The sequence below is a fragment of the Haliotis cracherodii genome, unplaced genomic scaffold (genome assembly GCF_022045235.1).
Source record: "Haliotis cracherodii isolate W230 unplaced genomic scaffold, xgHalCrac1.p SCAF_23, whole genome shotgun sequence".
Lineage (NCBI taxonomy): Eukaryota > Metazoa > Mollusca > Gastropoda > Lepetellida > Haliotidae > Haliotis > Haliotis cracherodii.
The window spans coordinates 4492860-4506109 of record NW_027266279.1 but is presented as its reverse complement, the minus strand read 5'-3'; the positions used below and the strand labels follow the sequence as shown (position 1 = coordinate 4506109).

Below are 13250 nucleotides of genomic sequence, written 5' to 3'. Positions count from 1 at the left end.
CAAACCTGACCACCAGATCCTGAAACTTGCCTCTTACTAAAAGCATGGTTTGCTGTAGACCATTTCTAACCAGTGTCTTCACGGGTTTACACACACACAGCAATACACACCATGACACACTTAGATTTAAGACAAAGCAACCTATTTTGTGTCAGAGAGAACGACAGGCTACTCACTTCATGATGATGTTGAAGTTGTCTTCATCAACGCCGATGTCGGGGTCTGAGAGGCGGCTGATGATGTCAGGCATGACATTGTACACAGCATTACCCTGCAACACGGGCACCAGTAAATAACATGAGCACATGCAACAGGGGCACCAGTAAATAACATGACAATATGCAACAGGGGCACCAGTAAATAACATGACCACATGCAACAGGGGCACCAGTAAATAACATGACAATATGCAACAGGGGCACCAGTAAATAACATAAGCACATGCAACAGGGGCACCAGTAAATAACATGACAATATGCAACAGAGGCACCAGTAAATAACATAACCACATGCAACAGGGGCACCAGTAAATAACATGACAATATGCAACAGGGGCACCAGTAAATAACATGACGATATGCAACAGGGGCACCAGTAAATAACATGAGCACATGCAACAGGGGCACCAGTAAATAACATGACAATATGCAACAGAGGCACCAGTAAATAACATAACCACATGCAACAGGGGCACCAGTAAATAACATGAGCACATGCAACAGGGGCACCAGTAAATAACATGAGCACATGCAACAGGGGCACCAGTAAATAACATGACAATATGCAACAGAGGCACCAGTAAATAACATAACCACATGCAACAGGGGCACCAGTAAATAACATGACAATATGCAACAGGGGCACCAGTAAATAACATGACAATATGCAACAGGGGAACCAGTAAATAACATGACAATATGCAACAGGGGCACCAGTAAATAACATGACGATATGCAACAGGGGCACCAGTAAATAACAAGACAATATGCAACAGGGGCACCAGTAAATAACATGACGATTTGCAACAGGGGCACCAGTAAATAACATGAGCACATGCAACAGGGGCACCAGTAAATAACATGACAATATGCAACAGGGGAACAAGTTAATAACATGACGATATGCAACAGGGGCACCAGTAAATAACATGACTACATGCAACAGGGGCACCAGTAAATAACATGACAATATGCAACAGGGGCACCAGTAAATAACATGACAATATGCAACAGGGGAACCAGTAAATAACATGACGATATGCAACAGGGGCACCAGTAAATAACATGACAATATGCAACAGGGGCACCAGTAAATAACAAGACAATATGCAACAGGGGCACCAGTAAATAACATGACGATATGCAACAGGGGCACCAGTAAATAACATGACGATATGCAACAGGGGCACCAGTAAATATCATGACAGTATGCAACAGGGGAACCAGTAAATATCATGACGATATGCAACAGGGGCACCAGTAAATAACATGACGACATGCCACTGGGGCACCAGTAAATAACATGACGATATGCAACAGGGGCACCAGTAAATAACATGACGATATGCAACAGGAGCACCAGTAAAAAACATGATGATATGCAACAGGGGCACCAGTAAATAACATGACGATATGCAACAGGGGCACCAGTAAATAACATGACGATATGCAACAGGGACACCAGTAAATAACATGACGATATGCAACAGGAGCACCAGTAAATAACATGATGATATGCAACAGGGGCACCAGTAAATAACATGACGATATGCAACAGGAGCACCAGTAAAAAACATGATGATATGCAACAGGGGCACCAGTAAATAACATGACGATATGCAACAGGGGCACCAGTAAATAACATGACGATATGCAACAGGGACACCAGTAAATAACATGACGATATGCAACAGGAGCACCAGTAAATAACATGATGATATGCAACAGGGGCACCAGTAAATAACATGACGATATGCAACAGGGGAACCAGTAAATAACATGACGACATGCCACTGGGGCACCAGTAAATAACATGACGATATGCAACAGGAGCACCAGCAAATAACATGACGATATGCAACAGGGGCACCAGTAAATAAAATGACGATATGCAACAGGGGCACCAGTAAATAACATGACGATATGCAACAGGGACACCAGTAAATAACATGACGATATGCAACAGGAGCACCAGTAAATAACATGATGATATGCAACAGGGGCACCAGTAAATAAGATGACCACATGCAATACGGGCACCAGTAAATAACATGACAGTATTAAAGGATCACCAGTAAACATAATGACAGTATTAAAGGATCACCAGTAAACATAATGACAGTCCAACAAATATACTGGTAGTTCAAATTACAGGCGATATGGTTTGGACAAAATTAGTTACCTAATGTACTCAATCAAATGGGCAGAATTTGGTTCAAAATACCACGATTCTGCAAAAATCTTAAAGGTGGGATCAAATGCATACAGAAGGTCGGAAAAAAAGAAAGGGGTGGTTGTTCTGATAGGGTTGTGTGTTCAAGGTCAGTTTGGTCTGTTACAGTTAAGGTAAGAGACTTGTTACAAGATTAACTTACCTTCTTTGACAGTTCCAAGAAGAAGAGTTTGGCGAGGTTGGCGATTCTCTCATCGTGATCAACAATACATGACGCCAGTTCACTGATCTGGCCTTTGACCTTCACCATGTCATTGAGAATGAGATGGGTGAGAACTTGCAGCGTATTCTTCCGCACATGCGAAGACTCATCGCGCAGTCTGTGAAGAAGTAACACCTTCATTTATACACAAAACAAAGACCTACAGGTACTACATTGCCTTATTTCCCCGGTTCATAAAGACATACTGGACCATTATTGGATGAAGTTGCAACATGAATTAACCCACCAGCCAAAATGGAATTTCACAAGCCCCATGCATGAAGTATTACCATTCTCAGATATGAACTAATGTGCACCTAGTGGCATTTTGGTCAGAGAATTTATCATTTATGTCTTTACAAACCCTTTCAAAACATATGAAAAGAATTTACTCATAATCCAAACACATTAAAACCAGATCTTAGATCTCGCTACCGCTAAACAAAGATCTGAGGAAATTCCATTAGGGGTCATGTCAGAATGACCTTTCATCCGACCAATCAGAGCGTCACTTACCAGAAAATGAAAGTGACAGCTGGAATGTGCTTTCTAGTCATGCAACCTCGAAAACTATTCCGAACAATAGTTACGGGTTTAATGACTGAATCCATACAATCTAGACCATATATTTGCCATTCCAGAATGTTCTTTTGTTCAGGTTGCAAATTTGTAATCGAGAGTTTGTCGAAATATGTTTCGAAGCGTAGTCGCCAATTTGAAATTAGTGCCGTAAAGCTCAGAAAGCTGCCTTCTGATTGGCTAATGTTGACTTCTTGCAGTCCTTCCATTGTAACTAATGTTATATTTGGGATAACACTTTCTTAGTAAAGTACAGATGCTAGTACTTTTTTCGGTTGAGTCCCATTAACATTAGTTACATTTGACCACTTTCTAAATGGCATTGTGTATTCACAGTCCTTCCATTGGTCGGTCAAATTCGCACAAGGTCGGTCTGACGTGACCCGTAATAGGGATCATTGTTTAGCGATCGTGAGAACTAAGATTTGATTTTAATGAGATTGCTCATAATCACAACAACTTATTATGGACATGTCGACCAGACTTTCAGGCTGAAGAAAAACCAATACATTTGTACAGGTAACGTTCAAGTAAGCATGGTAGGTGCATAATTGGCCAATAGGAATATAAAAGTGGTTGCCAGGATAAAATATCATAAGCATTTGTCTTGTTGGCCAGTGTATTGTGGAACCCTGCTTCTGGTGCTAGTTGTGGCTGTATCTCACCTGCCATAAAGGTGCGGCGTCCAGGGTTCGATGAGATTTGGAAAGCGGAAGGCCAGGTCGCCAAGGGCGATGATGGTGTTGGCGCGGATGATTGGGCTGTGAGATTTCTCCAGGATTGTAAACATGAGCTGCAGATGGTTGTCACAGAACTCGGAGCTGCAACAGAAATATGAGATGTGAGACTTAAGTGTGTCACCCAAACGTATCCTATCATATCCTTGAGATGGAAATATGCTTTGTCTGAATGATTTTTCAGAGGGTGACAACTAGCAATGGCAGCTATATTTTACAGCATAACTTTGTACATATTTTGGATGTGAATCAACACAGAGACAAAGTTAGTGCATCAGATAATCTTTATGCTGTTTCATTCAGAGGATAGAACTGACAAGGTACATGGGACTTTACATAAGCCAGTAGTGTTTGTCTGTTTATTGTTTAACACCCCACTTTATTGTGTGAGACCCCATCTTTCAGCTATGTGAGAGCGACGTGTAATTAATCATGTCTGGATCAGACAATCCTGTGATTGACATCATGAACATCAATCTACACAAATGGGATGCAATGTCATGCTTCAACCAAGTCAGCAAGTCAGACCACCCGATCCCTATAGTCGCACAAGACAAGAAATGATTTCCAGATGATATCTCACAGTATTTCAGTCATATAATGACTTATCAGATGATTGTGGCAAGAATGTGAATGACAATCCAAGGATCATAATCAGGGGAAAATGGAAATCAAACCTACGATCACAGTACTCTGGCTCGCCCAAGGTATGCAAGTCTGCACAGCAAATTGCATCACCAGGGGCTGGGCCACCCAATGATGTCTGTCAGTGCATATGTTAGTTATGTGCAAGATTAGAGCGAACATGTAGTCGTGTACACACCTGACCGTCATGAACTTGGCGAGTGCGAGTGATGCAGCTGTCTGCAACTGTTGGTCCGGGTACTTGCTAGGGGAGCTACACACAGCCACCAGCAGAGGCTCGAACTCAGACAGCAGTCCTGCTCCTGGTCACAGAGGGTAATGGTAGTTGTGTAAAACCAAACAGATACCAGGCAATACATACAGCTCATACCAGGATAAAGTCAAAGACAACTGTCAAATATGCTGTAAATTCCAAGACACATTTCAGGGAAGTCAGTTCTTTTTCTCTGTCACTGCATAAAGATCTGTGGACACCTGATAGGAGGCCATGTCATATGACCTTTCAAATGAACTAATCACTGTTGTGGTTTCTAAATTCATGGTACGAGTGAGTGAAGCATTCAGACAAAAATTAATATAATCGGATATTCGACTGACCCAAAAGAAAAAAAGAAAGCAGCACCATGACATTGATGTGGAAATGTTATTATGTTTGTTTCTGAGTGGCATGGTCCAAAAGAATGTACGATCTATGGAATATTTGTGTCCCGAGTGCGTGTTCACCTGTCACAACCGTCTATGGAGGTGTCCTTTGACCTTGACACGTGGAGGTTTCACATCAAATAAAAGATCTGATCTGATCGCAACTTCTCCATAACACTGAAGCTGTCTGTCTGTGAAGACACAGTTGGCTAAGGAATTTCAACTTCATTATTCTTGCAATGCCACATTTCAGTACTGATGCTAGTTATGTCTTCATTGATACTACAGCTTCTAAAATACCACTGTTCAATACTGTTCACTGAAGTTCCACATCTTGACCAAAGGAGAACGATAAGTGTGCATCTTTGGAGAACTTGTTACCATCAATAATCAAATATATTCCCATTCCAATTTCAAATTTGTTTCAAGTAACCATATCACTTGTGTTAGTATTACCAGAGACAATCTCCATCTCACAGATACGGCGGATGTATTCACTCTCCGTGTCCTCTGCAGCCGCACCAGCCAGCCCCATCTCATCCTCCATCGTCTCCTGCTCTGTCATCACGCTGTCCTGGTTGAATCACACACATCCGTTAAAAACAAAGACAGAATGGGAATAGCATTCTCTTTACTACCCAGAGTTATTTATGTGTGTAGATGCTTTGTGTTGTTTGTTGTTGTTGTTGTTTAAGGACGAAATCAGAAATATTCCCGCTGTATGATGGTGGTTTGTAAATAATCCAGTGCAATGACATACATGCTCTCTACCAAGTCAGCGAGCATGACCGCCCGATTCATTATGTGAGGTGAAATTGGATTTAACATCACATTCAAGATTATTGTGTGTGTGAGGTCGTACCATGCAGCAGTTTAACATGAATAGCCCCCATTCAGACACAGCGTACACACTCCAACCAAAAAGGTCCTTTTTCCTTGTTTTAGCCCCTTAATGCCTAGCGCCAGGCAGGGTAAGAAGATGTACCTTCTTTGAACATCTTATGGTATCACGCAGCCGGGGATTGAACCCCCGACCTTCCGCTCTCCGGGCAGACGCTCTCCAACAAGACCATGGAAGCGTTGGCCTGATTCATGTAGTTGCCTCTTAAGACCAGCAAAGTTTGCTGGGGACCAGTTCTAACCCAGAATCCCCATAGGTTCATTTGATACTAGAAATCTACAAACTTTGCTTTTAAAACCAATCAAGTATCAAGATCTCCACAGAACTTTGGCTTGTTCAGAGAACAATGAAGAAATGACAACAGTTTCTATGAGTCCATTACCTTTGTCTTGGAGAGTGATGTGTCAATCTTCCTCCCTGCCATCTTCTTGTTGTTGCGCTCCTCTTGCACGGCGAGCCGTCGCTTCACCTCCCCGAACACGCTCACATCCAGGTGCACCAGCTGCTTGAGGGCCATGTGTCCAGCCAGTGACAGCAGCCGGGTCAGCAGACCTGAGCCACACTCAGGAAGCGGGGTCTCAGAGCTGGTGGCTCCTGCAGGGACGTGAATACACAGGTTAGTGCTTATAATGTATTGGTGACTGTGTGGATGGTGAGTGAGTTGATGGTTGAGTGAGTGAGTGAATGAGGTTTAACCACGCTTTTAACATGATTCCAGTTATATCACGGCATGTCAGCTTAATGTTGGAGGAAAGCCCCAAGTGATGCAGGTCTCAGACGTTTACCACTTCGGTGAAACCCACGAGCACAGGTATGGTGCTGACAAACCTAGAAACATAATCGGGGCGAACCAGGATTCGAACCCACAATCATAGGTTTCTGGCGTGCCCAAGGGACGCAACTCTGCACAACGAATCGCGGCGCCTTAGACGAGTTGTTGGTTGATTGAGTGGATGGGTGAGTGAGTGGATGGGTGACTGTGGATGGATGAATGAGTGGATGGGGGACTGAGTGGATGGGTGAGTGAGTTGATGGTTAATTGAGTGGTTGGGTGAGTGATTGGATGGGTGACTGTGGATGGATGAATGAGTGGATGGGTGAGTGAGAGGATGGGTGACTGTGTGGATGAATGCGTGGATGGGTGAGTGAGTGGATGGGTGACTGTGTGGATGGGTGAGTGAGTGGATGGGTGAGTGAGTTGATGGGTGAGTGAGTGGATGGATGAGTGATTTGATGGTTGAGTGAGTGGATGGGTGAGTGAGTTGATGGATGAATGAGTGGATGGGTGAGTGAGTGGATGGGTGAGTGAGTGGATGGGTGAGTGGGTGGATGGATGAGTAAGTGGATAGGTGAGTGAGTGGATGGTTGAGTGAGTGGATGGGTGAGTGAGTGGATGGTTGATTGAGTGGATAGGTGAGTGAGTGGATGGTTGAGTGAGTGGATAGGTGAGTGAGTGGATGGGTGAGTGAGTGGATGGGTGAGTGAGTGGATGGATGAGTGAGTGGATGGGTGAGTTGATGGGTGAGTGAGTGGTTGGGTGAGTGAGTGGATGGTTGAGTGAGTGGATGGATGAATGAGTGGAGGGTTGAGTGAGTGGATGGGTGAGTGAGTGGATAGGTGAGTGAGTGGATGGATGAATGAGTGGAGGGTTGAGTGAGTGGATGGGTGAGTGAGTGGATAGGTGAGTGAGTGGATGGATGAGTGAGTTGATGGTTGAGTGAGTGGATTGGTGAGTGAGTGGATGGATGAATGAGTGGATGGGTGAGTGAGTGGATGGGTGAGTGAGTGGATGGTTGATTGAGTGGATGGATGAGTGAGTGGATGGGTGAGTGAGTGGATGGGTGAGTGAGTGGATGGATGAGTGAGTGGATGGATGAGTGAGTGGATGGGTGAGTTGATGGGTGAGTGAGTGGTTGGGTGAGTGAGTGGATGGTTGAGTGAGTGGATGGATGAATGAGTGGAGGGTTGAGTGAGTGGATGGGTGAGTGAGTGGATAGGTGAGTGAGTGGATGGATGAATGAGTGGATGGTTGAGTGAGTGGATGGTTGAGTGAGTTGATGGATGGTTGAGTGGATGGGTGAGTGGGCTGATGGTTGAGTGAGTGGATGGATGAGTGAGTGGATGGATGAATGAGTGGATGGGTGAGTTGATGGTTGAATGAGTGGATGGGTGAGTGGATGGGTGAGTGAGCTGATGGTTGAGTGAGTGGATGGGTGAATGAGTGGATGGATGAATGAGTGGATGGGTGAGTTGATGGTTGAATGAGTGGATGGGTGAGTGGATGAGTGAGTGAGCTGATGGTTGAGTGAGTGGATAGGTGAGTGAGTGGATGGATATTGAGTGGATGGGTGAGTGAGTTGATGGATGAATGAATGGATGGATGAGTGAGTGGATGGATGGGTGAGTGGATCCTTGAGTGAGTGAATGGTGAGTAAGTGGATCCTTGAGTAAATGGATGGGTGAGTGGGTGGTTGAACGATTGGATGGTTGTGTGAGTGGATGGTTGCTTAAGTGGATGGGTGAACGAGTGGATGGGTGAGTTGATTGGTAAGTGAGAAGATGGATGGCTGAGTGAATGGATGAACGGTTGAATGAGTGAGTGAAAGGACACATGAGAGTATGAGTGGGTGGATGGAGGAATGATTGGTTGTGTGGGTGGAAAATTGAGTATCCACCTACCTTCCCCTCCCGACTCCTGACAGAGGTGCAGGGTTTTAGCAGTCAGGGCCTTGAGGATGTCCCCACACACCAGGTCTGGGTGCTCGGACAGCTTGTAGATGACGTTCACAGACAACTCTGCCAGGGGAATCCAGTGAGGGTTGTCTACCTTGGTCACACCTGCAACATACAAAACACTCACTTCTTGTTTGCTGTAGGTGCTCCAAGGGAACTGTTCTACAAAGTGATCATGATGCTACAAATGTTGTAACTCTCACACTTTAGGACAGACTAAAGATAGTCACAGCCCAATCAGGCCACATGTTTCTTTGTTGTGGTTTACAGATTTTTGGCATAATAGGTTAAAAACAAGAAAATTAAAACAATATTCCAATTTCAAAATTCCTCAAAATGTTACATAGATAGGGAATAAATTGCAGTTTTTAATTATTTTATATGAAATAATTTAGTCTTGATATCAACAGTGTGTTTTTAACAGTTTACTTATTTCTGGTCTACAGAATCAAAAGAACTCACTGCTTTCAATGTGTTTTATTTTTTTCAGATTTCAATATTTTGGAGTCATGGGGAGGTACATACCAGACACCAGCAAGTAAGATAGCCTGGAGAACAGCTCGTGCGTCTGTGGAAGGCGGAATGGCTCAGCTGCTGTTTCCCCTCGATTCTGAAAGGAAAAGAAATACCTGTTCACTTCCTACTCATTCTTCATTCTTCAACTTCATTCTGCACCTGCCGTGTTGTCAGACCCTAGTCTGACGACAGCAGGATTGTAGTTCTGCACCTACCTTCTTGGCAGACCCCAGTTTGACGAGAGCAAGACAGGCGTTCTGGGCCAGCAGGAAGTCCTCCTCGGCTCGTGGTCCCAAGCCTTCTTTGATCAGCACCTCAATGTTACTCTTCACCATTTCCATCTCAGCCCTGTGAAGAACACAAAGAGGCCAACAATCAGAATACATGATCAACAATCAGTACTTTTTTTTCACATGTCCATTCAATTTTACTTCAAAGCAAGAAAGAATTTTTTGACAACAAATTATCTGTGTCATCCAGTGATGCCATATTGAAGACATCTGAAAGAAGGAAGCTGAATCACAGTCACTTATATAGGTTACAGCCTTATAATGGAGAAATATTTTTTACAAACAAAAGGCTATTTTTCCAGAAGTCATCTCTTCTATCTCCATTCTGTCTCGTTTTTATTTTGTTTATAATAGGAACTTGAGAATTAAAATGCCCAGAGAAATAACAACAGGTTCAAGCATGTGTAAAGCTATTCAAGAACAGTAAAAAAGAACTTAAATAAACCAAAGTAAACAGTTTAACAGCAACTGCAAGCCAGAAACAAGTTCAACCAATACGGAACCAGCGTGCCAACAGTCAGACAGTGAGGCCTACCGCTGGTTGAATCTCCTGCTGGGGATATATCTTGTAGGTAAAAAACTAAAGTTGTCATACCCAGCTGCCATAGAGAGCAGCAGCAGTGCTGCACGGCTGTCTGATGCTGTCGTGTGCGCCACCTTCAGCGTGAACCTCTCCCACAACATCTGTATCACTGGCGGCCCAATCTCCCCGCTCTTAATGAACTCAACAACCTGCAACAGACAACATTCAAATGCCAATAAAATCAGATCTTATACTCGGATACGACAACTGTGTGAAGATCTTACGGCCCGTTCTGTCCATAGGAATCACGTCAGTTGATCTTTCTTGTCAGCCAATCAGCATCAAGGCAATTTTCAAAATTAGGCAGTAAAATGTTCTTCATTGAAGAACGAAGTGTATACAAATTTGAGATTGACTGATATTGAAAAACAGATGCGTAATTTTTTTGCAAGAAATGCTTTCAGGATCTTTCGCTGAGGTACTTGAGTGAGTGAGTTAAGTTTAACATCAATTTGAACAGTATTTCAGTTATATCACACGTCAGCTTTGTGAGGGAGCAAATCCTGAAGTGATTCAGGTCTAATACGTTTAGCAATTCGGTGAAATCCCATGCATGGGTATGGTGCTCACAAGCCAAGAAACATAATCAGGGTAAACCAGGACTTGTACAATGATAACAGGTTTCTGCGACGCCTACTTTCCAGCACCTTAGCCACCCTCCTGCGGCTGAGATGCAACAATATTTCAATCACAGTGGGCCTGGGATTGATGATAAGTACACAAAACGGACATACCAGCCCCTCCAGTGATGTCAGGTCTCCCAGGGTGGCTCCGCTGGTGAGGGCTGTGAGGTTCGTCACGATGGCCAGGGCCTTCGACCTGCCACAGAGTAAATAGATTCAGGCTGACCAAACATTCCACTAACCAAATCCCCAAAAATCTTTTCACAAGAAGCTTGATGGGAATCAATGTTAAAACGGATTTAATGTTTTACATGTGTCATAAGTGAATAGTGTTGAAGAAAAATAATGGATTTCACATATTGTACAGTACAAGGTGATGCGTTTCACATATTGTCCTGTACAAGATAACAAGGTTCCCTTTGTGTACTGTACATGGTAATGGGCTTCACATATTGTCCTGTACTAGGTAACTAGGTTCACATACAATACAGTACAAGGTAATGGGTTTCACATATTGTCCTGTACCAGGTAACTAGGTTCACATTGTGTACAGTACAAGGTAATGGGTTTCACATATTGTCCTGTACAAAGTAAGTAGGTTCACATTGTGTACAGTAAATGGTAATGGGTTTCACATATTGTCCTGTACAAGGTAACTAGGTTCACATACAATACAGTCCAAGGCAATGGGTTTCACATATTGTCCTGTACCAGGTAACTAGGTTCATATACTAGGTAACTGAGTTCACATTGTGTACAGTACAAGGTAATAGGTTTCACATATTGTCCTGTACAAGATAACGAGGCTCACATTGTGTACTGTAGATGGTAACTGGGTTTTCACACCCCTTCACCCCCATCCCCCTTCGACCCCACAATGACCCACAGGTTATGACCCCTCCTCACCTCTGGTTCCCACCCTGGGGACTGAGGTACAGCCTCTTGTACGCCGTCACCACCGCCTCCTTCACCCCTGACTCTTTTGACCACACCAACGCCAACATCCGCCTGATCCCCAACATGGTGGCCGTCACACCGAACTCAAACCCTGTCACGAAGAACTCGATAGCCTCAAACACATCGGATGTGTTCTTAGATCCTAGGAGTTGGCAGATGGTGGGGACAGATGTCTGTACTTGCTTGGCAAACGTCAGCGAGTCCTGCAATACACATAATGACACTAAACATGAGTACACTTCACAGTGAAGGATGTGTAATAGTGGAGCTGAGTATTGCTGAGATCTCACAATACAAAAGTTTTACAAGCAATTGAATCTCGGGTGAGTGGTGGCAATTCAATTACCAAATTTGCCCAAACTGAAGACTTAAATGTGCGTCCACTATTACCGCCATGTCCTCATGTTCCGTGATGCTACTTACGCCGTTACGGGAGGTGACTTGATCAGTTCCTGTTCCGTAGTTTCGATTACATCCAAGGTATCGATGAATCATTATAGCCCTATTTCTTATCGTTATCTATGCAGTAGTCCAGCCATACCACAGCAATCTTAATCTTTGATCGGGGACAGACAGGCCAGTGGTTGGTTTAATGAGCAACATTCCACACAGCCTAATCATGATGAGATCAAATTGTTTTGTTTGTTTGTGGGTTAACGCCGCACTCGGCAATATTCCATCCATGTTACAATGGTCTGTAAATAATCGAGTCTGGGCCAGACAATCATGTGATCCATGCATCCATCCACGTAACTGGGAAACAAGGGGCGTTTCCAGGATAAAATAAGACCCAAATAATACTGCACAGTATTACCAGAATACTGCAATACGCTATGTAAACGCAGACAGTGACCAAGCTAACTAATGTTTACTTTAGTATGGCGAAAATATAAACTGCATGTACAATCAGTGTCAATTACTGTCAAACACTGCTTCCAATATATATGTAGCAATACAACTTGCTTGCCAATACACAGCCCTAATCCAAAGCGCCCGTACTGTCTCCTGACGGAAATGTCACATGAGAATAAATCCAGAATGTCTGTTGTCAGAGCTGACTAAAGGAGGGTTGATGACCATGTGTCATCCTCCACCACATGCATGAATCAGTGCTCATACTATCAACCACTGGATAATCAACAAGTAATGACATGGGGCATATTAGTGAGTGAGCGAGTGTTGTCTTACAAAGTTTTAGCAATATTCCAGCAATATCACGAAGGGGGACACCAGAAATGGGCTTCACACATTGTACCCATGTGAGGAATCGAACCAAGGTCTTTGGCGTGACGAGCGAACACTTTAACTACCAGGCACCACCACACCTGGGTAACATTAGCATAAAATAGAAGACTATGGCTAAGATGACTGACTTTTAAGGTAGAATGTAG

At 43.7% G+C, this 13250-nt stretch overlaps 1 protein-coding gene across 2 annotated transcripts in view; it reads right to left on the bottom strand.

Annotated features, from left to right (window-relative positions):
• LOC139471593 (condensin complex subunit 1-like) overlaps window positions 1-13250 on the bottom strand; it is a 36894-nt gene that overhangs the window by 3910 nt on the left and 19734 nt on the right. For both annotated transcript variants that reach the window (XM_071253971.1, XM_071253970.1), the window contains exons 18-29: window positions 11809-12062; window positions 11014-11098; window positions 10292-10428; window positions 9622-9754; window positions 9416-9500; window positions 8837-8995; window positions 6540-6751; window positions 5713-5830; window positions 4793-4916; window positions 3898-4053; window positions 2594-2771; window positions 177-271 (exon numbers count right to left, since the gene is read on the bottom strand). In XM_071253971.1, the coding sequence (XP_071110072.1) occupies window positions 177-271; window positions 2594-2771; window positions 3898-4053; window positions 4793-4916; window positions 5713-5830; window positions 6540-6751; window positions 8837-8995; window positions 9416-9500; window positions 9622-9754; window positions 10292-10428; window positions 11014-11098; window positions 11809-12062 (1736 nt within the window). The remainder of the gene's footprint in view (window positions 1-176; window positions 272-2593; window positions 2772-3897; window positions 4054-4792; window positions 4917-5712; window positions 5831-6539; window positions 6752-8836; window positions 8996-9415; window positions 9501-9621; window positions 9755-10291; window positions 10429-11013; window positions 11099-11808; window positions 12063-13250) is intronic.